We start from the raw sequence: 25,597 nt of genomic DNA, 5'->3' as shown, positions 1-25,597 counted from the left end.
AAGACACTAGGGACTTGCACTGTTCACAAACTAATTATTATTTTTACAGATTAGCTAGCTTTGTAAAACTTTCGGTCGATTGGTCAGAAACCCAACTAAAACTGAACTAACTAAATTATTCATAGTTGAAAGTCTCAGCAACGTACGTTTAGTGACCCAAAAGCTTATAAACTTGACAGTTAGCAGTTGCCTGGACCTAACCTTTCTTATTGCAGATCAGAGTTCGATTTCTATCATTTAATTTGAATCTATCTTATTCATTTAATATCACTGAAAATCGATCAGTCACTGCTTACTAAAGTGAACTTATTTTTCTCAGTAGAATTTTAACTGCAGAAGCATCTGGTGCTGCCGGCATGCAATAGCAGGCCATATCTATGCTTCTGTGAAACCAATCCAACTTGAAGCCTAGACAGAGTGTAAGGATTGCTCCTTGGAGTAAATTAGCACATGACATGTTAAAACGTGATGAAATTCGCACAAGCTATGCATTTTCCACATGGGGTTTTGCAGGAATCAAAGAATTCCTACTGCAGATATAGCAGCCTTATCGGCACATGTCTAAAGCAAAACAACAATCTTTATCATCTAAAAATGGGAGTTTGGCACCAAGCACACGGCTACGAAACAAAGCTCTAGTTGCCGATATAGTTACTATTTATTTCATTAGCTACGGCACATCAAAACCGATTAAAGTTGCCGTCTAACATGTGATGCAATAAATTGTCTGCACGGTTTGATCTTCTGCTATTATTTTTGAGCAAGAATGGAACCGTTCTTTATGATGTCGTGCTTCTATGCCTAACTATATATGACATGAAAACGGCACTGTTTGGCACCACACAGTTTGACAAGAAAATACATGCTTTTTTCAATGGTAACAAAGTAGGTCAGGCCAATAGAGCAAGTTGAAATCATATTGATTAAGAGCTTAATTAGTTGGTTGTACTATTTCGCCTGCAAACATTTCAACACATTTTATTAAAGAATATTATTAGTACGATCATGAGTGTATAGCCCACATATGCATAAAAGGATTTTGGCTACTCCTGCTAGTTGATTTGATTGGGCAGTCGGCTGGCAATGTTAATCCCAACCCCAGCTGAGTGACACCTAAACCTTAATTAGTCTCAATTACAATTTGCATCTGCTGATGTACAATCGTCTGGCCTGTCAAATTCCGAATGTGATGTACAAGTAAAAACAAGAAAATCGATGACAGCTGCTAAGCCATTTTCATACGCGTGAGAAAAGGGAAGTTTTGAATCAAATAGTGCTGCTGATATGGCATACTTTTTGGGGTATATGCCCATTTGAAATTCGGAGTTTTAAATTATGGAACGTGGAATTACCAATTATGGTCTTGATGAGAAACGTCGACAAATGTTACTTGTTCCAAAAATGTATTATATTTTGTAAGTTGCATGCAATGACTTTTCTAGAATGCTTTATACTTTCTCAAATTTGTTTCCCTGGAAAGCTGTAGTAAGAAGGAAGATAAAAGAGGGTGTCTTTTTCTTCACTTCATACTGAGCCATAGAGTTGGTACAAGTAAATCATAATCGAAATTCGAGACCGAGGCAAAAAATTGAATTTGGTTTGATTAATTTACTGTCACCAGCTTTTATCCTAACAATGAAAGTTTACTGAATATAAATCTTCCCTATATGGTCGTTGAAGTTAATTTAAGTTACGGTTAATATTATTAATATTAATACAGTTAGGTGAAACTTGCTCATTAAAAGAAATTGCATGGCTAATACGGAATTTGCAGGAGATATTTGGTTTATGACTAAATAAAGTCGAAACATATGCCAAAATATAAGCATCATTATTCATAACTTTACAATAAATCGATACTTGAAGGGGTATCACGATCAGAACAATCATTATTAATGTCGAAACTTTATAGTATTAATCACAATCACAAATCATTACAAAGACTAATCACTTTCTGTTTTCAGTTAATCACAATATGGAAAACCCTACCCCACCTTTTAAATTTTGACATTGTATATGTACTTGCGCTCGCTAAGGTGGTACGTGGCCGGTGACCCCATTGAAACTGCCCCGCACTTCACTGTCGAGTTAGTGTTCCTCGTCTTCAACAACCGTTGATGAATTGTGATTTGTCATTGACCAGAGGATGAGCAAATCGGACGGTGGGAGAGCGTGCACGTGATTGAGACATGTGTACTGCTGGAACCCCAGGACAAAAACCTCACTGGAAGTGACTTTGTTTGCAGCTCCCGAGGTGTCCCTGCAAGGAAAGCTTAAGGCAACACAGTGCGCACCAAACTCCACTGTCTAAGGAGATCACAATCACGCGCACAAGCACAAACACAGACTAAAACTCGGAACTCAAGTCTCAATTCTCAAACACATCTCTCATTCATTTACTTAACTCTCTAGAATAAACTTAAATCAAAGACTCTTAACTCTCTAGATTAGACTTAACTCAAAGACTCTCTGTCTTGTTCTTATTTATCTTTTTTTATTTATCTATTACTCTATTTGTCGTCATTGCTAAGCTTATTTTAAAAGATTTGCTCTTTCTATTATTTCTTTCATCCTAAAGCAACTCTTGAAAGTTTAAGCATATCCAGACAAGAAAAATTGAACCTTTTGAATCAGAGCTAGTGTTTCTTGAATCTTCTCAAATAAATGCCAGGACCTGGTTTGATGAGCGCTTGAGTTCGAGTGTTGTCTGTGAGATTATTGTAGATGGATCAGGGTTCCTATAATTTTGCAGAGATCTGGCAGTTTCCGGTTCCCGGGAGTGGCAGTATGAGTGAATCTGGCGGTGGGTTGGGGCAGAAAGGAGCTCACTTTGGGCAGCATTTGAGTCAATTTGGGACTAATCGAGAGGTTTCTGGTGATGATCCAGTGAACTTGGAGCATAAAATGGCCCATGGGAATGGAGTAAGGAAGCGGCGTGATGTGGAGGATGAGTCAGCCAAGCATGTATCTACAAGCAGTGGCAACGGCAACGGCAATCGAGTGGTATTTGTTTTTTTAGTTGTTTATTTATTTGTTGAATCTGATCAAATTTATAGTTGTGGTTCTTATGTTTATTTGGATTACTAATTCTTATTACTTGAATTCCTCATTAGAAAAGTTTTTACCTTGGTTTTGATAGAATATGCATTTCTATCTTGTCTATTGAGGAATGTTGAACAAGTGCAGGATTGAATAATGATCATTATTGATCTAATTTGGTGGCCAAGGCAGTGAATTGACTTGTACCTAAGCCACCGTTCTGATTTTGCTAATTTACTGGGTTTAGTATGAATGACATCTGGAGGTTTGACAATGAAACTGTATATTGACCTGGGTCGTGGTCTTGGTGGTGAAATTAAGCTCTATGGATTCAAATTTTAGGGAAAAATTTTAGGGAACTGGTATTGATTTCATGACAATGTTGTGTTTTTAATTGGGCAGAATGATTCTGATGGAAAACGGATTAAAACATCTGGAAGTAGAGATGACAATCACCATTCCAAAGCTGAAGCAGAGCCCAGTTCGGTCAAGCCTGCTGAACAAAATAGTCAACCACCGGAGCCTCCTAAACAGGATTACATCCATGTACGAGCAAGAAGGGGCCAAGCTACTGATAGCCACAGTTTAGCAGAAAGAGTAATCTTCACAGCCCTCTGAAACTCATAATAAGCAAAGCTTATGAAAAATCTTTATGTGTTTGGTGTGTGTTAAAATTTCTAGAAACTAGTGATATCTGGAGCTATTCAAAAGGTTTTCTTATTTTAACCATTTGGTGCACAGGCTAGGAGAGAAAAGATAAGCGAAAGGATGAAAATTCTCCAGGACTTGGTTCCTGGTTGTAACAAGGTATGGATTTGACATTTCCCTGAATTTTTTGGCACCAAGCATGCTTATTTCGTTCAAAAAATTTCTCGACAGAACAAATTGGTGGAGTTCAATTCCTATCTCTGCTTCTTAATCATTTGATAACTCGTCTGCAACGAGTTTGGCACTTTCTGGTGTACATCATAAACTGGTAGTAACAGGACTGCTCTTCAGTTTTGATTATACATCCTGTTTACTATGGTAGATTTTCTTAATTCAGGTCATCGGCAAAGCATTGGTCCTGGATGAGATAATTAACTACATCCAATCGCTACAGCGGCAGGTTGAGGTGTGAAATTTTTAACTTTGATTTTTAGCTTTTGATCATAGATTTTCTTTCTATTTCTCTTGAGCTTGAGCCTCCACATTTACTGGACATTGCAGTTTCTGTCAATGAAGCTTGAAGCAGTCAATACAAGAATGAACCCTGGCATTGAGGTATTTCCTCCTAAAGATGTAAGTCCTGACATAGGAACTCTAGACAGTGTTGATTTTGATTCTCTCTCTCTCTCTCTCTCTCTCTCATCTTTCATGCTATCTGTATTGCACTTACTGTTTCAATGTTTCAAGGATGGTTCACTTGAACTTATGGGTACATGTCCCAAACCTCAATATATTCATCATCCTTGTCTGTTTGTTGGATGGACCTACTTGAAAATTGTCAACTTTAGGAGGGATTGTTTATCTGAAAACACTGAATATTACTCTATATAGGAAATGGTTGGTGGATTTGGTTTTGTAATTAATAAGGCAAACTATGCATGGGTTGCGATAAGGTTTGTTGAATAAACTGGGACCACTATTTCGTTCCCATGAACCTTATTTATATTGATGCCCACCTCCTTCCTTCGCCGTTAATTCCGCCTCCCCAAGAGTATGACTTCTGGCCTTTTTGTGGGTTGTGGCTGCCAATTATTTTTTCTTTTTTCACTTGGTAGTTGAGACAAGAACCTAGTTGTCGATTTCATGGTAAATCATGTTTTCATGATGTGTTTGCAGAATTTTGGTACCGTCTTCCCTTTTTTGCTGTTCTTTTTATTTTTTATTTATTTCTCTGAAGAATTAAAGAGCACAGATAGGATAAAACATGTATTTCTATATGAACCTCACACTACCAAGTGAGTTAATGGGCATGTATGTTACTGTTTTTCTGTTAGTTTCTGTTTCCCACTGACATGAAATATTTATAACCTTTTTTAACTTTTATTCAGCATTTTATTGTTTTAAGCACTTGGTTATTATAAGATCATGTTTATTATGGCTAATGCATGGAGAAGAGAGCAAGACTTACTGGCGAGACCCTGAAATAGGACTAAGCTTATGTTAGATTAAGAAAATGAAACTGTTATATAAAGGCCAAGCTTATTTTTGTTTTTAACTTTTATTTTTTTAACTCATAATTTATCTGACAATGCAATGTTGCATTTCACAATTTCAGTTTACTCAACAAACATTTGATACTGCGGGCATGCCATTTGGTTCTCAAGCTACAAGAGAATACAGCCGTGGTACATCACCCGACTGGTTGCATATGCAGATTGGAGGCGGTTTTGAAAGAATGACATAAAAAGATAGAATAATTCTTGTCAGTTAATAACAGATTAATGCATTAAGTGGCGATGCTTCCTCCTTCAATGTTGTCAAACTCATTCATGTAAGAGACCAAGTTCCCAATTTCACAAATCAAGCATGGAGCATGTGATTGATGTCTGAAGACTTCTTGCTTCTGTATTGGACAATGAATTCTTTACTCCATATATTTTATAGTAGGCTCCACACTGTACTAATACATGAACAGAACATTGGAGAATCTGAATCATAATCATTGCTCTTGTAAAAGAATGTTTTCTTATTAAATATCTCCAATGATTAACATTTGGTATCTGGATTCATTATAAAACTGAAGGTGTGTTCAATTAATAAATGAAGCTGCTTAGTGCCATGTGTAATGTGGATTATCCTGATACTTTGATATTGCTTTTATCAGTTGTCTGATAACTTTTGCCTTGCTTGTCGATCTTGGACACTTTAAATTCATTGTAAAATGTTCTTAGGTTGTTTCAGTTTGTTTACTCACCTTGGATATGATGCTAGATGGCATTTATGTCAAGAAAAAAATGCGTCAACAGAGTTGTAACGAACTAGTCTGCAGAAATAAAACTTTTCATATTTACATTCACATTTGGTGATCTCATACACACAGCACAATATCGTAGTAACATTCTGATAGTACCGTGAGGAAATCCAAAAGAGAGAAATCAACCTAAAATCGAGATTATTATGTCGCGGCAAAGGAGCTTCCTCCCTGGTTGAAGCTGTTTCCACTTGACTGGAAGTAGGAAATGGCTGCCCAGATGAAGCGTAAAAGCAAAATCAGGACAAACACAGTGCCCCCAATAGAGCAGACCACCTGTAAACGAATTTGACACCCTATATATCAGTTGTTTCTCTTGTTACACTTATCCTACTGTCAACCAAATTTGACAAAAATTAGTATCTGCGACTCTGCCTGCCTCCAAAGCAACTTATTGTGTGTTTCTTTAATTTGCAGAAGCAAAGACGAAAGAATGTCACTTCAGGATGCTCTCTTGTTTCTTTGCAAATTAAAATATTCTCACAAAATGACGTCAAGTGATTTCAGAACGTTGAACAATTGCCTAATCTAACTTATGATGATAGCCTAAAATATTCTTTTTGATCAAGCATGCACAGGTAATGTCGTAGAGACTTGACTTCTCAGAACAAGCTATTCTACCTCAAGAAGCGCCTTGAGGATGGAAAGTGAAGCCAAGAGCAAAATCCCATCAACTGCAAAAGACACCTGAATGCTCCATCAAAAAGGAAGACGAGTCACAAGACTAGGAGTAAATTAGTAACAAGACACGTATTTCTCGTGCACTGGATGCAAATGTTAGTTTGCTGTAAGTTAATTATGAACAAATATACCAATTTGGGCGATATAGCAGCGGGTAAGATAGAGCGAGAGGCTTTCTTGGCACGCTTCGAGACTTTCTTGAACGTGGCCTGTAAGAATCTAATCAACAAGTCCACGCTGCTGTCCATGTCATCTTCATCATCACTTATATCAGCCATGATTGCACCACCATCAACACCTTCATCGAAAAATGCTTCGCCAATCTCATCAGGGTCTTCGCCAGCTGAACCATAATTCAACTGAATGATTACAACGAGCATGTTATCCACGCACACTCAGTAGTCTGCAGGAGAGCCCTATTGTATATATATGCAGCAATGAACTAGTTTCATTAACGAAAAGAGAGAGATGCAGACCTGGGCATGACAAATGGAGAGTTCGCTGAGGGTTTTGTTATGGTTGGTGTGGCGATTGTGGTGAAATGAGAGATTTGCCGTTGGCGATGGTGAGGAGTGATCAAGCTTGGCTGATGAGAGGTTGATGACGATGAATGGCGATAAGGTTGCGGCACTTGTCATTTCAATTGTAGTTGTAAAGCCAGAATTGAGAAGACTATCTTGTATGTATTATAAAGAAAAAATGGGACTTGGGAAGAGAAAAAGCATTTTTGCCGATGTTGTTTCTGATTGCGGTTGAAATGATATAAAAAGTTTATTTTATAAGTTTTGTTAAAAATAATGTTTAGTAAATTTTTTTAAAATTATTTATTTCATAATTTTTTTATTTTAACAATTTTTTTTAAAAGTAGATGAGGGTTGCTTTTTATAAGTATTTTATTAATAAACTGCTGAAAATTTATTATAATTTTAATATTTTAATGAAAAGATAATTTTGTCTTTCTTTTTCATAAGTATATATACAAATAAAAGATAATTTAATCTTATCAATTTAATTCTACTTTTTAAAATTTGTAGGACTTATAACAATACAATTTATCAAATACCGAACTACTTTTTCAATCAACTATTTATTTTATCTGTACAATAAAAACAATTTATTCCATCAACCATTGCATAACATTACTAGATGGATTTTATGTTTCTGTGTGTTTTTCATAAAATTATTTTGGTTGTATTATAATTTTTTTATAGGAAGATTCAAATTATTTTTGTACTTTGGGTTACACTCACGTGACCGTCTTTTATCTTTATATTTTTATTTTTAGTATAGATTCAAGCCTATCAAAAAAGTCTCTTACTAATTTTAAAGTAATCATCCTTAATAAACTCATCATTCACATCCTTATCAAGGACATGAAAATGTCACATATACTCACCATCAATTTTTCAATGTACATTTCTAGAATAAGATCCAGACAAGTAATGCTATTTACAAAGAACATTGCAAAAGGTTACAGAAAGACAAGAAACATTTGACTAAAACCAAATTCATTCACTTATTTATTTATTTTTTCTTTGTTAACAAGTATCTTAAATCTATTTGTCATGTATGTGTAAATAGCATTACTTACTTGGACGACAATACATTTTGTGATTGTTTTTACTAGTTTTGGTAAAAACTATAAAATAAATACATTTTTATAACAACATTTTAAAGTTTTTAACGGTATATATAGTTTTTTTTAAAAGATTAACGGTACAGTTAGATCATTTGAGGGCTCTCGGTGACAATGACAGTAAGTGGTGGAAACTAACGCCAACGCCAGTCCTTCAGAGTCTTTGAGGAAACGGACTCGGTCACATTTGCACGTCTCCCATCGCTACGTATGGACGTTCGAAAAATTTCCTACGTGGCGCACACGCTAGCAGTGGAACCAACGAGGTAAAATATTATAGAAATGACGTCGTTCAACTTTTATAGGGAACGAGTCCTCTCTGGCGCTTTAGCCATTTTCCCGCTTACCTCTACTCGTCAACGTCCACGTTTATCGGTTCCACCCAATCACAAAGAAGTCGCTCCCAAAATATGTAATAAAGGTGTAATCACGCGCTAGGTTTTCGCGTTGTTGAAAGAAGAGTGCATTTCAAGTTAGTAAATTGTATAGTTTGTAAAGGGCAAATAATAAAATTTTCTGGTTGGTTGATTTTAAAATCCAAACAAACCGAAATAGAGAAGGCAGGCAGTTGGACAAAAATCGAAAAGGCAATTAAACGAGGACGTAACTGCCAAAGTAAAAAAAAAAGGAAGAAGCAGAGGTCCTCTCTGTTTCTTGGTCCATACAAGGAGGTTCTGTCTTTTAACGAACGTAATTTGAATCGACAAGTGTCAAGGCGAGGTATCAAGAAACTAAGTCGATCGAATTGAGAAACATTCGTTGGCCCTCGATTTTGATTTTGCTGGTGTTTGGATCGGCAAGAAGATGAGGGGATGGGATAGGGTTAGGGCTTCTCGATCGAGATTGGGGCAACCGCCATCGAGCCGTCACCGGCGAACGGCGTCTCGTACTGTTACACTCGGCCGTGTCCAGCCTCAGGCGCCTAATTTTCGCACCATTTACTGTAATGACCGCGAAGCCAATCAACCGCTCCGATTCAAGGTCTGTCTCTAAGTTTCTTTCTTGTTCTCTACCTGTACAATCTTATTTTTATTTATATGCTATGAATAATTAAGGAATGACGAATTTTCATGTGATTGAAGATTTAGACATTTATGTAGTTCCTCACTATATGTGCTTGTACTTTTTCCTTTTTCTTCTAGTTTCTTGCCTGCTAAGTTTAAGGTTTATCGCCCTTAGCTTATCTCAACAAACTGAGTATCAGATCGATGTTGACCAGATTTGAGATGTTTAAGTTGTGTAGCAAAGCCTAGCGGTTGCTGTATATTTTATTTAATCTCTGGTGGTTAGAGGTTAAGTACCATGTTAGAATTGATCTTGTCTTCTTATTTTCTCTGGGGTGGAAGTGAGAAGAAAGGAACTATGGAAGAAAGATAACTGTGGAAGAAAGGAGGATTTTCCTCCAATTCCTGTTATTCAAGTCTTCTATAAATGGTCAGAAGAAAAAGAAGAAATTTGAATTAGTTTAACAATTAAAATGTTAAATCAAGCGCTGTACATATTATCCCTTGTTTGGTAGGTTTTTGGCTAGGGCTTTAATGTAAAGAAATTATGATAACAAAGCATGTTTTCTTAAGTATTACAAGTGTACATGACTTAATCAACCCAATTTATAATAAAATATTTCAATATAAGAAAAAATTGGAGTGCCTCAGTTATGGGATTGAGTCGTATTGGTAAGATTGTGTGGTTCAGTGTGTGCATGAGTTTTGGACATTCAATTTTATGGAATGTATTTGGGAATTTATTAAAAAGAATGAAATTACAGTTGTAATTGGTGGGCTATGTTTGTTTTCGGGTCAAATTTGTAAGTAAAGCAGAAGACAATTGTTCAAGGATAAGGGTATAGTCGCTCTGTGGAAGTCTTTGTCATAATTTTATCTTTTCATGAGCTATACTGGGGTGCCAAAGCAAGTCTGCTAGATACTTGAGGCACAATATATCCCACAGTCACAGTGTGTGCTCAAAGTGCTTTTTTTCCCCTCCTTCTTTTTGTTTCTTTTTCCTTCTAGACCACACTAATCCAAACATGGAGATGTTTCCATAAGTTTTTGCGACTGTCATTCCAAGTTCATGTTTACCCTGCTCATAATTCTGTTGGTAGTTTAGGCTTCATTAATGCAACTTTGCAGTCTTCCAACAGCTTGCCTGCATAAAAGAGTGGATTGGCAATAAATAATAGTGATTTCCCAATCTAGTTTTGCTGCATTGATGCACATAATAAATAGGATTTTTTGTTTTATGTAATGAAGTTTCTGTTGATAAGAAAATTTAATTGTTAAATGAAAAAAATAAATTGAATGCTGTTTTGAATATTAAAATAGTCTGCTAGATATTTTTTATATCCTCCATCAACATGCAATATTACACCAAAGCCTCTGTCAGGATGAGGAACCTACATGAGGTATATATAACTCATGCACCCATTGAAACTCAAACCCCGGATTTGAGCCCTAGGAAGGCCGCTCCTTACCACTGGAGCTAGACCTTGGCCTCCTACCAGAGGTATATTTGTTGGTTGAGATTTAGTTCATCATAGACATATGTTTATATATGCTGGGTCTATATGGTAACCTTGTCTATACATTTGAACTGATCTGGTGATGTCTATTTTGGTATGGATTAAACTAATGGAAAGTTGTAAACCAAACTGATCCAAACTGATATCGGTTTTGATCAGTTCGGTTATTTGTGCCCAGCCCCCATGTATACTGAGTAATGATTTGATTTGTTAACTGGTTTGATATCTAGAAATTTGTGACATTTTTACACTCTTGCTGAATATATGTGCTTTCGTTCTTGGTTTGTATCAATAGATTGATCTTGGTTTTGATTGTTATTTTATGAATTGATTCAGGGGAACTCTATAGCAACTACGAAGTACAATGTTCTTACCTTTCTACCAAAAGGGTTGTTTGAACAGGTAATCTTGTTCTAAAAAGTCGTGTTACTGTGTGCATTCCTGCGTTTATTTTTGTAGCCAAACCAAGACTTGTTTGCTTGAACCATTTAGGGAGGCATGGAGGAAATACATAAAGGATTCTGTTTGTCTTGACACCCCACCTTCTACTTGCCTGGCCCAGCACTGAATAAATGAATGACAATGGACTATTTTGACTGAGAAATTTTTCATTTTCTATGAATTGGAGATTATAAGAAATCTAGGTCGCATTCGGTAATATTTTTCAATTGGTAATTTCTTAAAACAAAAATGAAAATGAGAATGGTGTTTTGCTGTGATTGTATTTTAAATTTAAATACGCATCTTGTATTGTTTTCTGTATTTTGTGTCTAAAAAATGAAAACTGTAATACATGTTCGGTAGACGTAATTAAAACGATAAAAACAATGAGTATATGTTCAATAATACTATTTTAAAAAATAAAATTTACAACATACAAGTCCATACTTATAGTTAAAAGCTACAAAATTAATAAAATTGATTTATTTAATCTCTCTTAATTACTAAACTAATTATTAGATTACACACACACACACACAGATAAATATTACCAATAACACACATATGCTTAATAAAAAATAACAATTATCAAATTATTGGATTAAAAAATTATCAAATTACAAGACACCCACCTGAACTCTAATATGAAGTTGTGAACATAGCCGGTTCTTTTTTTATTTTGTGCAAGAAAATAGGGGAAGTGACTAGTGGCTCCACATGGGAGTGGTGTCATTTTTATAGTCCTTTAGAACTTTATTCTAATTTGCAGGGGCATAACAAAGACGTTAAGATCATGAGCGAGAATTACAGTAAAATTTTACTAAAATTGTTGTTGGAAAAAAAAAAAAAGGGGCTAATAATGCTTCTCCATTTAAGTTCAAACAACAAACCTGACCCAAATTTTTCGGGCTTTGGCCCGAATATTCGGGTTTTCGGTCAAACTTGGGCCGAAAAATTAGGGCCCATTAATTGACAAAAACTTATGACCTTTTAATTTTATAAGATTGTGACTTTTTAGTTTTATGGAGGATGTGTGTGTGCGCGCGCGCGTGCGTGTATGTATACACTCACACACATACGTGTATAAAAGAGTAATTTTGGGTGCAATGCACATATGAGAAAAATTATGTTTTTTTTTTTATGTTGTGTTATCGAATTGAATTTTGGAATTGTGTTTTTTTTATTTGTATAAGACATTAGGTTTTTTTTTAAAACTTTTTTATGAAAAATTATGGACATAAAATATATAATGGGTTCTAGAACAAAGCAATTTTGCTTTATATCATTGACAAACAAAGCAAAATTGGACAAAACAAAGCCAAATATTTAAGCTGAGAGTGAAAGCACTGTGTCGGCTTGAAAAAAACCCGACCCGACCTTGACCGGAATCGGGTCGGGCCCGACCTAGGGGAGAGAGAGGAAGAGGATGAGAGTAAAAAATTATATTTTAATTATGCTTTGGAAAACGTGTTAAATATTTTTGGGAAATTATTATTGCATCACCTTTTTTTGCCTTATGTTCATCCAACCACCACAAAATTCTAACTTGTTCTCTGCACCACCTTTCTTTTTAAATTTGTATCAATTTGCCACTTTTACACTAACACCGTTAAATAATTTAAACGAAATGATAATTTTACCCCTAAATAAATTAAAAGACTATTTTATCTTGTAAAAGCTTTGAAAAAAAAAAAAAATTATAACTATAAAATACCCCTAAATTTAAAAAAATAAATCCAAAATAGAGGTGCTCAGCTGATTTTTATTAAATTTAGATTTTTTAAAATTTTAATAATTATTTTTATTAAAAATTTATAATTTTGCAAAATTTTAATAAAAAATAACTGAATTTATTTATTAAAAATTTATAATTTTGCAAAATTTTATTAAAATAACTGAATTTATTTATTAAAAAATAAATCCCAAAATTTTAATAATTTAGGGAATTTTTATTTAATCCCAAAATTTTGTAATTATTTTTATAATTATAATATTTTATTAAAATAATTTTTATTAAAAATAAAAATTCTAATTTTTGAATTTATTTCTTTATTAAATGTAGGGGTATTTTTATAATTATAATTTTTTACTTTCAAAGCTTTTACAAGATAAAATGATCTTTTAATTTATTTAGGGGTAAAATTGTCATTTCGTTTAATTATTTAACGGTGTTAGTGCAAAAGTGACTAATTAATATAAATTTAAAAAGAAAGGTGGTGCAGAGAACATGTTAGAATTTTATGGTGGTTGGATGAACATAAGGTAAAAGAAACGTGGTGCAATGATAATTTCTCAATATTGTTTCTTAATTTATTTTATGGTTCATTTTGAAGATTGAAGGAAACGTGTACAACCTGTTTTGGGTGTTATTACTGTCAGCCAGATTTTGTTTTATATGCTTTACAATTAATGTTTAAAATACGACTCACTGAACAGGTTCTACACTTAAATTTAAAAAAAAAAACAAAATGAGGGCTATAAAGCAATACCGAACAGGCCTTCTGGAAGAAATTCTTTGGTTTAATGCACTTTGGGATTTCATTGTTCTTTATGTGTGTGTTCTAAAGCGACTAGGAAGTATGTTTGGCGTTGTCATTTGTTGCCTCACAGTTTTCAGATATCATTTACTTTTTGGTGTGGGTTGCTTGTATATCAAAACATAATAATATCTTAATGAGGCTTTGTCAACCATTATCGATCATTTGATATAGGATTATACTGTTTCATCTTCAGGTAGAGTTAGAAGTGCCATAAATGTGTTTGACTGGTTCTATGTAAATTTTTATTTGATTATGGACTTATGGTAGTTGTATGAAGTACTAGCACCCATAAAAAAGGTGCTCCATCTAGAACTAGATTCTCCTAAGTGTTTGCATAGGCAGGATTATTGCTTCTCGCTCTCATCCCTCTTTGTTAAACCATGTCCATGCAAGTAGTTGTATAACTGACCTCGAGCTATGTACCATATGTTTAGGTGGCATATACCTTAGACAAAAGTATCTTGCCTGATGATCCTTTAGAATTTTTTTTTTTTTTGTGGTTTAGAAATTTGACTTAACCAGCATGCATGGATTGACTAGATTGTGCTTGTAACTGTAAAGTTTAGCAAAAGTGTATTTCTTTGATTTTTAAGGTGGTTACTCTGATCCTGGAAAATTTTGTGCCCTCTTGACAGTTCAGGCGGGTGGCTAATTGCTACTTTCTGATGATCTCTATTCTATCGACAACACCAATGAGGTATGTTTATAAACTTGAATTGAAGTTAGTTGTTTAGAATCAGTTACAGGGTGGTACTGACATTATTATTTCACTTAGGTTGCATTTGTTTTTTTGTTCGAAATCTTAATGGATTTGAATTTTTCTAAAGTCTGAATAGGTCTGAATACAAAAATCTGAATGATATGTTTCTTTTTCTTTTTTAATATCTTAATATAAGTGGCATGTTGTTTATTTTTACAATAAAAAAATCTTAGACATGGTTCTTTGATATTTATGTCCTTATAAATCAAAACAAAAGAAGGGATTGGATTTTATAATTTAGGAAATATGTTATTTTATAGAAATATTTTTGGGATATAATATTTACTTCTCATTTATATCTTTTCCCATTTAGATAAAAGTCACAAAAGTTTACTTTTACTATTCAGATGTAAATGTCTGAAAATCAAACATAAGTTACAAAAAACAAACAAGCAAATTTTAAAAAAGGTTTGAAGTTAATAAAATTTTAGACTTAAGATGTTTAACAAACAATCTCTTAGTTGATTGGCATGTTATTGATACTTGGTTGACTGGTTATTAATGTCTACTTGAATGATGATTTTTTGAATCGCAGTCCTGTAAATCCCGTGACGAATGTGGTTCCCCTTAGTCTGGTGCTTTTGGTCTCTCTAATTAAAGAGGCATGGGAGGACTGGGTGAGTACTGCATTTTACACTCATTGTGGCTTGTCTTAATTTTTTTTTTTTTGTAGCATGGGGTATTTTCTCTTGTTTTCTTCACCCCCACCCTCCTCTTTCTTTTCTTTACCCATTCTCTTTTTTGGTGTTAGACTCTGCCATGCGATATTTGTCTTGATATATGATAGTAACACCTGACTCCTCCTGTTTTGTCTATTTTCCTAATAATGTCCAACAGAAGCGTTTTCAGAATGATATGACAATAAATAGTACTCCTGTAGAAGTATTGCAAGGTCAGAGATGGGTGTCTATACCTTGGAGAAAGCTGCAGGTTGGAGACATTGTCATGGTGAGTTTGATTCATTTTTATAGTATGGGGAATGCTAATTATCTAATGATGAGACATGGTTCATTAAACCTTATGATATTAGAGGATTGCCGTTATGATGGACTTTTGTAGTATGTTGAATGCTAATTATCTAATGATGAGCCATGGTTCAGTAAACCTCATGATATTAGAGTATTGTCGTTGTGAATTGCTGTAGTTTGTTGGTTCTTGCCTCTATGCATGGATTATTATTGCTTTTCCATGTGTGCCTGTGTCAATTGGCTTTGGATTGTTTTTTTTCAGGGCTACATTTGCAGCTGTCTAGTGTCAACCTGTTTCTCTGTTTCACCTTCTAGATGAAATTGGACATTCTATTGCCATTGTGAATGTTGTAATATCAACTTATATGTTACTAATTGGCCAAATACTTATTATTCACCTTGTTAAAGCTTATAACTTACTTTATCCTATAAAACATCCCATTTACAACTATTTATATGTCTTTGATTACCCATTTTTATTCATTTATTTATTTTTAAATGACCGTGTGCATGTAGTTTTATGCCCACTAGCTACTCTAGTGCTGAGAGGGATTTGAGAAAAAAGTGTTTTGATGTGGCCTTTTTCGGCATATTTAGTTAGGATGAAATTGCTTCGGCTAGGTTGGATTTTAATGGTGCTTTATTGTTTTATTTGTTATTGGGTTGAGAAGTGCCAAACTGGGATTTGAGAAATTTGCTTTTGCATTAACGTTTTGGAGTTGCCACCATGAGTGGAGCAAAACTTCAGTTTGCTTATGCCCTTCCCAGTTCAGCTGAAGGTTTTGTCTCTGACTTCTGATCCACTGATCCTAACGGTTAACATTATGATTATCGAGGAATATTGATAGATCTATGATGTGTGAACCTTAAATCCCAAGTGTAAGAGATGTGGCGAAAACTGATTTATTTTCCATTGACTTTGTTCATTTTTTTTTCTTTTGTCCCAAGTCATATTTTATTCATTTGGGCCATATGGACTTGCGAATTGAAGCAAGCTGACTTCTTTTATTAGTTTAATGTTAAGACTTTTGAGTAAAATGTTGCATTGTATGTCCTAGGGGCTACTTACCTAGATTATTGTATTCCCAGTTTCCTAACTATTAAATGCTGTTTCTGTCAGTAGCCCCATTTTGAACTTGGTGCACACTCCTAGGGTTTCTTGTTTTGTTTTGTGCTTGTTCTGTCTCTTGGGGTGGCATATAGTTTCCTGAAATCTTTGTTAAATACATAAAAGATATCATTTTTATCAAGTAGTACATCAGAGATTTGCGGATTTTTGTGCTTGTTGCAGGTTAAGCAAGATGGATTTTTTCCTGCTGATCTCTTGTTTCTGGCTAGTACAAATGCTGATGGTGTTTGCTATATTGAGGTCCCTATCTCCTTGTTATATCAAACGCTTTTATTATCTTCTTTTTTTAGTTTATTTCAAAAAATTAATTGGCCTGTTGATGTTTTGTTCGGTTCGGTACTTGCATTTTCTTGTATAAATTTTTCATTTTTTATTGCAGACCGCAAATTTGGATGGGGAAACAAATTTGAAGATCAGAAAGGCATTAGAAAGGACATGGGATTACTTGACTCCTGAAAAAGCATCTGAATTTAAAGGTTTAACCTTTTCTTGTACTCCTATGTTTTGAGTTTCTAAAAGGCAAGATTTTATGTCCTCTGAAATATGTTAGTTTTCAGACTTCTTGCAATTATGGTGTTGTGGGAAGATTTTTCTGTCAGTTTTGGAACTTAGATGCAAAATCAAGTTGTTTTTGAGTCTTTATTGATAGTAAGAAAGAAAATGATGGAAAACATGTTGGGCAGCATGATTGAGGGGGTAATAGCTTGCAAGTACTGAGTTGTAGTGTATTGATTGCAGACTGCTATATACATTCTAGTTTTCGTTTTTGTCTTTCTATTTTGGGGTGCAATTTCTGTTCTATTGAGCTCTCTTCTATTTGAATTGACATGCTGCCATCTTGTTTTCTGCGAGTCAGACTTGAATCAAGCTTTACTCGGATTACATTGGACACCTTTGATGATTATTGCTGTCCTCGTTGATGTCTTTGTTTGTGTTCAATTGTTTTATGTTATGTGCTTAGTTATCATCTCTTGATTCAAATTATTTATCCTAAAGGATAGTCCAGTTGATTGGCCTCTTATAGAAGCAACAGGTCAAGCGTTCAAATCTAAGGGGATACATTCAATTTGGGATGGGTTGGGTTTGGGTGGGGCACACTTCGTAAAGAAATAATATATATATATATATAAAAGAAACCTCTTTTCTATTTCTTTTCATGTGTGGAGTCAGCACATAACTGCTTTTTTGAGTTTGACAGTGTTGATTATCTTGATTCTTGCAACTTTAATTTGGTTTGTTGCTCAGATCATTAGTTAGTATCTGATTAACAATCTTTTTGCTAATGGCAGGTGAAGTGCAGTGTGAGCAACCGAACAATTCTTTGTACACTTTCACTGGCAATCTTATAATGCAAAAGCAAACATTGCCTCTCAATCCAAACCAAATTTTATTGAGAGTATGCTGCGAATTTTCTTTCATCATCCATGTCTATTTATTTATTTATTTCTTATCATAATCTTCTCGTAGTCATGTTGTTGTTCTTATCTCAGAATTCATGCATCTCATAATAATCTTCTCTTTTGACCATTAAATCTATTAGGAATTTAGTTAAATATCTCTCAAGTGTCCTTTTCTACTCTTGAATTCCATTTATCTGGTCGCATGAATGAGCCATCTGTTCCTTCTGGATTACCATAGAATATGCATTTTCTGAAATTCCTTTTATCCTCAGTCTTTTCTTGCTTATGTTCCTTGTTGATTTTGATTTTCTCCCTCCATTGTTGAAATCTGGATCTGCAAGTACTCATTAGCTCCAGCACTTTGATTTCAGGGATGCAGTCTCAGGAACACAGAGTACATTATTGGGGCTGTAATTTTTGCTGGCCATGAAACAAAGGTTTGTCATCATGATGTGCACTGCAACAAACGACGACCATTTTCCTTGTTTACTCCCTTTTTGTCATCATGATGTGCACTGCAACAAACGACAACCATTTTTCTTGTTTACTCCCTTTTCATATTCAGATGTGCAAAGACATTAAATTCATTTGTGACTGGATTTCCCGCCTTTAGGGTAGTGATACCTTTGCTAAATGCTGTGAGCACAAAGAAAATTTTCAGTAAATTAGCTGTTCAGTTCAATCTTGAATCCTGGCTTTTAAAGTTATTTCTGTTTATTAATTGGTTGACAGCGTTAGGTTTTCAGAAGTTTTATTTGTGTGTGCCCACTAAGAAAAGTTGCATTGTTCTCTGATTTTCTGATACTTTGTCTCCCAGTTACCATTAAGTCCACTGCTAAAATTTGAACTATTTCTCTCTGATTTGAGTTGCATTTTGTAGGTCATGATGAATTCGATGAACATTCCCTCCAAAAGAAGTACATTGGAGCGGAAGCTTGACAAGCTAATTCTTGCTCTTTTTGCAACTCTTACAGTTATGTGTCTGATTTGTGCCATAGGAAGGTTTGACGATTCTTTACTTGCTAATTGTATGTTATTTATTTATTTATTTTTGTAATTTTTCATGTGACTGCTTTTTTACTTCATAATATTCTGCAGTGCTATATTCATAGATAAGAAGCATTACTACTTAGGTCTTCATAATATGGGTAATTCTGTGGAGGATGATCAATTCAACCCGGACAAACGATTTTTGGTACCGTATGCTTGTTATTGTTTTTGGATTTTTTCCTGATTTCATTTGCTTGGTTTCTTATGTTTGTTGGTACTGCAGGTTTTTGTGCTGAATATGTTTACTTTAATCACTCTATACTCGCCAATTATCCCTATTTCCCTCTATGTTTCCATCGAGGTAGACTGCATTGCCTGTTATAATTTTTTTATGCTAGCCATGCATTTGTTGAAAGGTTTCTCTCTATTATAATTTCAGACAATAAAGTTTTTCCAATCCACTCAATATATCAACAAGGACTTGCATATGTACCATGCTGAAAGCAATACTCCTGCATCAGCTCGGACTTCCAATTTGAATGAGGAACTTGGACAGGTAAAAGTTGTACTAAATTGACTTTCTTAAATGTGGAGCATTGAATGGGCTTTAATATTTCTGTTGAATCATTTGTGGTGTCGCATTTGTATGTTCTTTCAATCATGTAATTACTCTCATTTTTGCTGTGCTTTGGTCAGGTGGAATATATATTTTCTGATAAAACCGGAACTTTGACTAGAAACTTAATGGAGTTCTTTAAGTGTTCAATTGGCGGAGAAATCTATGGAACTGGTATCACTGAAATAGAAAGGGGAGTTGCTCAGCAGACTGGCGTGAAAATTCCGGAGGTATGCTTTATTTTATTTTATTTTATTTTATTTTTCTCAGAAAAGAACATTTGATGCCAAGATCATGATATGTCTAATGTCATTATTCCTTGCACAGGTGGAAAGGTCTGTCAAGGCAGTGCATGAAAAAGGGTTTAATTTTGATGATCCTAGGCTTCTGCGAGGTGCTTGGAGGAATGAGCCTAATCCTGATGCTTGCAAGGTAGTTTGCTTTGTTTTATGTGAACGAATGCTATATATGTTCTGCCTGTGTTGTTTTTTTTCTTTTTTCATTTTTTTCAAAGGAATGCCATCTCACCATACAATAAATGTTATTGATTTGATGAAACTGAATTTGAGCTTTTACCCTTTTATCCTGAGGTTCTTTTTATTTTCTGTATAAAACTTAATTTTGATAGGACATTCCTAAGAAATTAACCTCATTGTTACTTAAACATAATTGTTCATTTAGGAGGAATATGTATATTTTCTCTTGTTAGTTAATACAAGGAGCATTCCCAGCTTTTGCACGGGCTTTTAAGCAAGTTGGAACAATATTTGATGTTACCGAAGAATGAAAATGTTGCTTGATTCTTAAATTATGCAATTGCCAGAGCAGGGATGGTCTTGAATTCCAATTTGCTAGTTATTATTTTTGAATGATAGTTTTTGCTTATTGTGTAGGAATTTTTCAGATGCCTTGCTATTTGTCATACTGTACTTCCTGAAGGCGATGAGTCTCCAGAAAAAATTACGTATCAAGCCGCATCCCCTGATGAGGCTGCATTGGTTATTGCTGCAAAGAACTTTGGTTTTTTCTTTTACAGGTTTGTAATTTTCATTTCTGTTCGACGGCATGTTAAGAAACATGACTTGTTTCTTCTATTTTTCTTTTCTGGAGCTTCTCCTTTCTTTTTTTTTTAATTTTTTTCTTTTTAGTTTTATAGAGGTGACAAAATATGGTATGTCTACAAAGTTGGTTCAGTGAATTCTGTGTATTCATTAGCCTTGCCTACTAATTGTTTTCAGTCATAGCTTTCTCCTGCCGCCAAAATGACCCTGAGGAAATTTGGCATCTGATTTTGGTTTAAATGCAACTATGAGGCTTTTGCTGCTCAAAGTATATTCACTTTTATTTTATGTTAATTTTGGAATTTTTCTCAGGCGTACACCTACTATGATTTATGTTCGTGAATCTCATGTGGAGAAGATGGGTAAAATGCAAGATGTGTGCTATGAGATTTTGAATGTTCTTGAGTTTAATAGGTGGGCATATGTTCTTGCACGTATATCTTCATTCTTGTGCTGCTGGTTACCAGAACTAAAATAATTTCTAATCCTTGCTGCATAAATAGTACGAGGAAGCGCCAGTCTGTTGTATGTCGTTATGCTGATGGTAGGCTTGTATTATACTGCAAGGTAATTGTCTCTTGTAAATTCTCACATAAGATCAATATTGCTATATTGCAGTTGGTAAAGAAAATGACCCTTGGCCAGAAATATGCTTTTCACAGGGTGCTGATTCTGTAATTTATGAGAGATTGGCAGATGGAAATGAAGATTTGAAGAAAGTAACTAGGGAGCACTTGGAACAATTTGGTTCTTCTGGTTTACGCACTCTTTGTCTGGCTTATAGGGATTTAAGTCCTGATATGTATGAAAGATGGAATGAGAAGTTCATTCAGGCAAAATCGTCTCTACGAGATCGTGAACAGAAGCTGGATGAGGTATATATTCTGTATGATATAGTGATTGGGAGAGGATTGGGAGCCCTCTAAAATTACACAAGCTTTTACATCACCTTCAGATACAGATCGCTATTACCGCTTTTTTTCCTTCTCTCTCACAGTTCTCTCATGTTCCACATTGTTTACCCGTCTCCAGTCTCCACTCCTCTCCATAACTTCTTGTTTCCTCTATACAGCCTTCTCTCTTTCTTTTATTTTTGAAAGCCATCTCTATTAAAATTAGGTACATCAGAATTTGTATTGATTTACACCAAGATTTAGTTTTCGTAAGTTTAGCTTATTGATTCCGTTTAATTGGAATTGGCTGTCCAAAATGTTTGTTCTAAAATTTTGATAGACTTAGAGAACAGTTGTGTCGTACATTCCTATGCAACTGTTGATTTGTGGAGGAATTGTGTTTTGCTAGGATTAAAAACCTTTTCCTTTACAATTTGGAATGAGAGGAATTTGAATAAATTGGATGGAAATGGTAATAGATAAAGAGTGGACATTGAAGAGGAAGAGAATTTGCAGAGTAGAGAGGGAAGAAGCATGAAAGGCAGAGAGCTGAGAGGAGGGAGAAAAAGCATTAATGTTGCCATTGGTTCATCTCAACCATTGACAGGATGTTAAAGGTCTAAAACTAGTGTAAAATGATCCTTACCCACATATTTAGGCTTAAAGAAGTATTTTAAATTAGTTATTCTCCATATGGTTGAATTTATAAATGGCAGCTTTGGATTACCTTCGTTTATGTGATTATGAATGAACCATTGTCAGAGGACTCTAGCCATAATGTCTTTTAGCATGCATCTGCATCTGTAAAGGCGCATTTTCGTTAAATCATTTATGGTTCTTTGATGGCAGATGGTTTATCTTGACCAGCTTTTAATGCGATTTTAAGTTATTATCACATAGAAAATGATGAAACTTAAAAATGCAGGTGGCAGAACTCATAGAAAAGGATCTTACACTGATTGGATGCACTGCTATAGAAGATAAGCTTCAAGAAGGAGTACCGGCTTGTATAGAGACTCTTGCTAGAGCTGGAATTAAGATTTGGGTGCTTACGGGAGACAAAATGGAAACAGCTATAAATATAGCTTATGGTGAGTTGGTACTAAGACTAGTTGGTTTTTCCAGAGCAGGAGGGAGCCAACCCAGCTACTGTGGTGTCAGACCTTTTACTTGTGGTATGTGTTATTCCATAATTTTTGTTATTGACTTCTTAATATTTCTCTCTTTTCTTTATTTGTTGCAGCATGCAACTTAATCAACAATGAAATGAAGCAGTTTATCATTACTTCAGAAACTAATGCTATCAGGGATGTAGAAGAGAGGGTAAGTACCATTGCTTGGGTGGCAATTCTTTAGTCGATAATGAAGAAAGAATTTACTATATTTTAAGCTGTATAAGCTACCTATTAAGTGTTGAGTAAATTCCTGTCATCAGGGGGATCCGGTGGAGATTGCACGCTTTATGAGGGAAGAAGTAAAAAGGGAGCTGAACAAGTGCATTGACGAAGCACAACAGTACATACACTCTATATCTGGAGAAAAATTGGCACTAATTATTGATGGAAAGTGTTTGATGTACGCATTAGACCCAAGTTTGCGAGTAATACTGCTTAATCTGAGCTTGAATTGTAGTTCTGTTGTTTGCTGCCGAGTATCTCCTTTACAGAAAGCACAGGTATGGTTCCTCATGGAATCTTTACTTGATCAGAGCTTTGATGAAGTTCTTTCATTGTTCAGGGATAAGCCTGATTGGCTTATCAGTATAATTCTGATATTTTAATAGTGGCTTGAGCAGTGTTCATAACCAAAGTGCTGCAGATCACTGAAAATGTTTGGATGAAATTTCTTGTGAGAAATAAGAATGCCAGGATAATCTTGTTGCATTTGAATTAACTTGATCTATGAAATTGTAATCATTACGGAAATGCTGTCTGGTTAAGTCTTTAGTCAAAAAATAATATCTTATGCTATTGTCACTGGCTTCAGGTGACAAGCCTGGTTAAGAAAGGTGCACGGAAGATAACACTTAGTATTGGTGATGGTGCTAATGATGTTAGTATGATTCAAGCTGCTCACATTGGGGTTGGAATAAGTGGGCAGGAGGGGATGCAAGCAGTGATGGCTAGTGACTTTGCAATTGCCCAGTTCCGCTTTCTTACAGATTTACTTCTTGTGCACGGACGTTGGTCATATCTTAGAATATGCAAGGTGTGACTTCCCTTTGCCTTCTAAACTTTGTTAAATCTATTTGGTCGATGATGATACTTGATATTTTTTTGATTGCAGGTTGTTTTATACTTCTTCTACAAGAACCTTACATTCACTTTGACTCAATTTTGGTTTACCTTTCAAACCGGATTTTCTGGTCAAAGATTTTATGATGATTGGTTTCAGTCGCTATATAATGTCATTTTCACCTCTATGCCTGTGATCATGCTTGGACTTTTTGAAAAGGTATTACCTTTGTTAATTACCCTTTTAGCTAGATCTTTTTATTGTAGCTAATCGAAACCCATGTCATGCTTGTGAAACTTTAACATTCAGTTTCTCTTTTCATTTATTCTTTGAATCGGTGGGGGAATGTCCTGAATTTAAGTTTTTTTTTTCCAGGATGTCAGTGCATCCCTTTCAAAGAAGTATCCTCAACTATACCAGGAGGGAATCAAAAATGTCTTTTTCACATGGAGAGTTGTGGCAATATGGGCTTTCTTTTCTGTCTACCAATCTCTGGTACTTTATAACTGTGTGACCACTTCCAGTGCTACTGGGCAAAATTCATCAGGCAAAATTTTTGGTATCTGGGATGTCAGCACAATGGCTTTCACTTGTGTTGTAGTAACTGTCAATTTACGTCTTCTTATGATGTGTAACACAATTACAAGATTTCATTACATAACTGTTGGAGGAAGCATTTTAGCATGGTTCTTATTCGTCTTTTTATATACTGGTATTATGACGCCAAATGATCGACAGGTGAGTCCTATTTGCTGATTGTCGATATGAACATCCGTCACTGTTACTATCATTGAATTGTTTTATGGGCTGACTTGCATACTTTGAATATTCAATGCAGGAGAATGTTTTCTTCGTCATATTTGTCTTAATGAGTACATTCTATTTCTACTTCACACTTATTCTTGTTCCTGTTCTAGCACTTCTCGGTGACTTCATTTTCCAAGGGTAAGGTTCTAAAACACATCATCTTGAAATGCCACGTGTATTTTTTATACAGAGTTAGGATAGTCCATGCATATCATATCACAATTGAACTGTTTTGTAATACATTTTTTAACTTGTTTCCATGCAGTGTGCAAAGATGGTTTTCTCCCTATGATTACCAGATTGTTCAGGAAGTGCACAGGCATGATCCTGAAGATCGGAGAATGGCAGATTTGGTAGAAATTGGTAACCAACTTACACCAGAAGAGGCAAGAAGCTATGCCATAGCTCAACTCCCACGAGAATTATCAAAACATACTGGGTTTGCTTTCGATTCACCTGGGTACGAGTCATTTTTTGCTTCACAGCTGGGTATATATGCACCACAGAAGCCATGGGATGTTGCTCGGAGAGCGAGCATGAGGTCACGGCCAAGGATACCTAAAAAGAACTAAAATTCAGCACAAAACTTCTTTATTAGTTGACTAGAGAAATTTGTAAAATTAGCTGTGCATATTTGATGTTTGATTTTTTTTTTCTTTTTCAATTTTGTTCCCCCACTTTTTGGCGTTTTAGAAACACTAGTTATCAGGCTTGTCATCGATGTACAGCAATTCAGAAATCAGAGCTACGAGGGTAATGAAAATATTTCTTTTTTGCAGTTTACTAATAATACGTTTCCTTTCAAGTTATTTTTTCAATTTATTTATAATTTAGTTTTTTTTTTCCATTAAATTTAAAAAATTATGGGAGGATCCTAATCCTTCTTTTACACCCTTATTCTTGTTTGTTAATGTAATATTC

The 25,597-nt window shown here is 34.8% G+C and overlaps 3 protein-coding genes across 5 annotated transcripts; 2 read left to right on the top strand and 1 right to left on the bottom strand.

Moving 5' to 3' along the window:
- Positions 1–1,954: 1,954 nt before the first annotated feature.
- Positions 1,955–5,737, top strand: LOC102626712 (transcription factor BHLH089). Of its 2 annotated transcripts, none has more exons than XM_025101392.2 (6): positions 1,955–3,003; positions 3,442–3,636; positions 3,781–3,846; positions 4,085–4,153; positions 4,249–4,302; positions 5,303–5,737. In XM_025101392.2, exons 1-6 carry the CDS (start codon positions 2,725–2,727, stop codon positions 5,429–5,431), a joined length of 792 nt encoding a protein of 263 aa, XP_024957160.1. In that variant the 5' UTR covers positions 1,955–2,724; the 3' UTR covers positions 5,432–5,737. The 2 variants fall into 2 exon arrangements, with proteins under 2 accessions (XP_024957160.1, XP_006483289.1); XM_006483226.4 differs by having other exon boundaries at positions 1,962–3,003; positions 4,249–4,320.
- Positions 5,738–6,011: 274 nt separating this feature from the next.
- On the bottom strand, positions 6,012–7,427 carry LOC102627180 (protein SHORT HYPOCOTYL IN WHITE LIGHT 1). Of its 2 annotated transcripts, none has more exons than XM_006483228.3 (4): positions 7,156–7,427; positions 6,811–7,038; positions 6,620–6,685; positions 6,012–6,274 (listed from the first exon to the last, which is right to left on the bottom strand). In XM_006483228.3, the coding sequence occupies exons 1-4, from the start codon at positions 7,315–7,317 to the stop codon at positions 6,143–6,145; spliced, it is 588 nt and encodes a 195-aa protein (XP_006483291.1). In that variant the 5' UTR covers positions 7,318–7,427; the 3' UTR covers positions 6,012–6,142. The 2 variants fall into 2 exon arrangements, with proteins under 2 accessions (XP_006483291.1, XP_024957161.1); XM_025101393.2 differs by having other exon boundaries at positions 6,179–6,274; positions 6,620–6,672; positions 7,156–7,393.
- Positions 7,428–8,872: 1,445 nt separating this feature from the next.
- On the top strand, positions 8,873–25,485 carry LOC102627471 (phospholipid-transporting ATPase 3). The gene is made up of 27 exons (XM_006483229.4): positions 8,873–9,296; positions 11,173–11,238; positions 14,453–14,514; positions 15,113–15,194; positions 15,415–15,525; positions 16,837–16,914; positions 17,054–17,150; positions 17,964–18,070; positions 18,446–18,511; positions 18,955–19,076; positions 19,173–19,269; positions 19,348–19,425; positions 19,504–19,620; positions 19,761–19,910; positions 20,008–20,112; positions 20,574–20,716; positions 21,054–21,155; positions 21,245–21,308; positions 21,404–21,616; positions 22,560–22,725; positions 22,878–22,957; positions 23,070–23,309; positions 23,621–23,842; positions 23,921–24,088; positions 24,245–24,607; positions 24,708–24,814; positions 24,942–25,485. The coding sequence occupies exons 1-27, from the start codon at positions 9,120–9,122 to the stop codon at positions 25,246–25,248; spliced, it is 3,690 nt and encodes a 1,229-aa protein (XP_006483292.1). The 5' UTR covers positions 8,873–9,119; the 3' UTR covers positions 25,249–25,485.
- Positions 25,486–25,597: the final 112 nt, after the last annotated feature.

The sequence above is a fragment of the Citrus sinensis genome, chromosome 4 (genome assembly GCF_022201045.2).
Source record: "Citrus sinensis cultivar Valencia sweet orange chromosome 4, DVS_A1.0, whole genome shotgun sequence".
NCBI lineage: Eukaryota > Viridiplantae > Streptophyta > Magnoliopsida > Sapindales > Rutaceae > Citrus > Citrus sinensis.
Note: the sequence above shows the minus strand (reverse complement) of the source record. Positions and strands in the feature narration are given on the sequence as shown.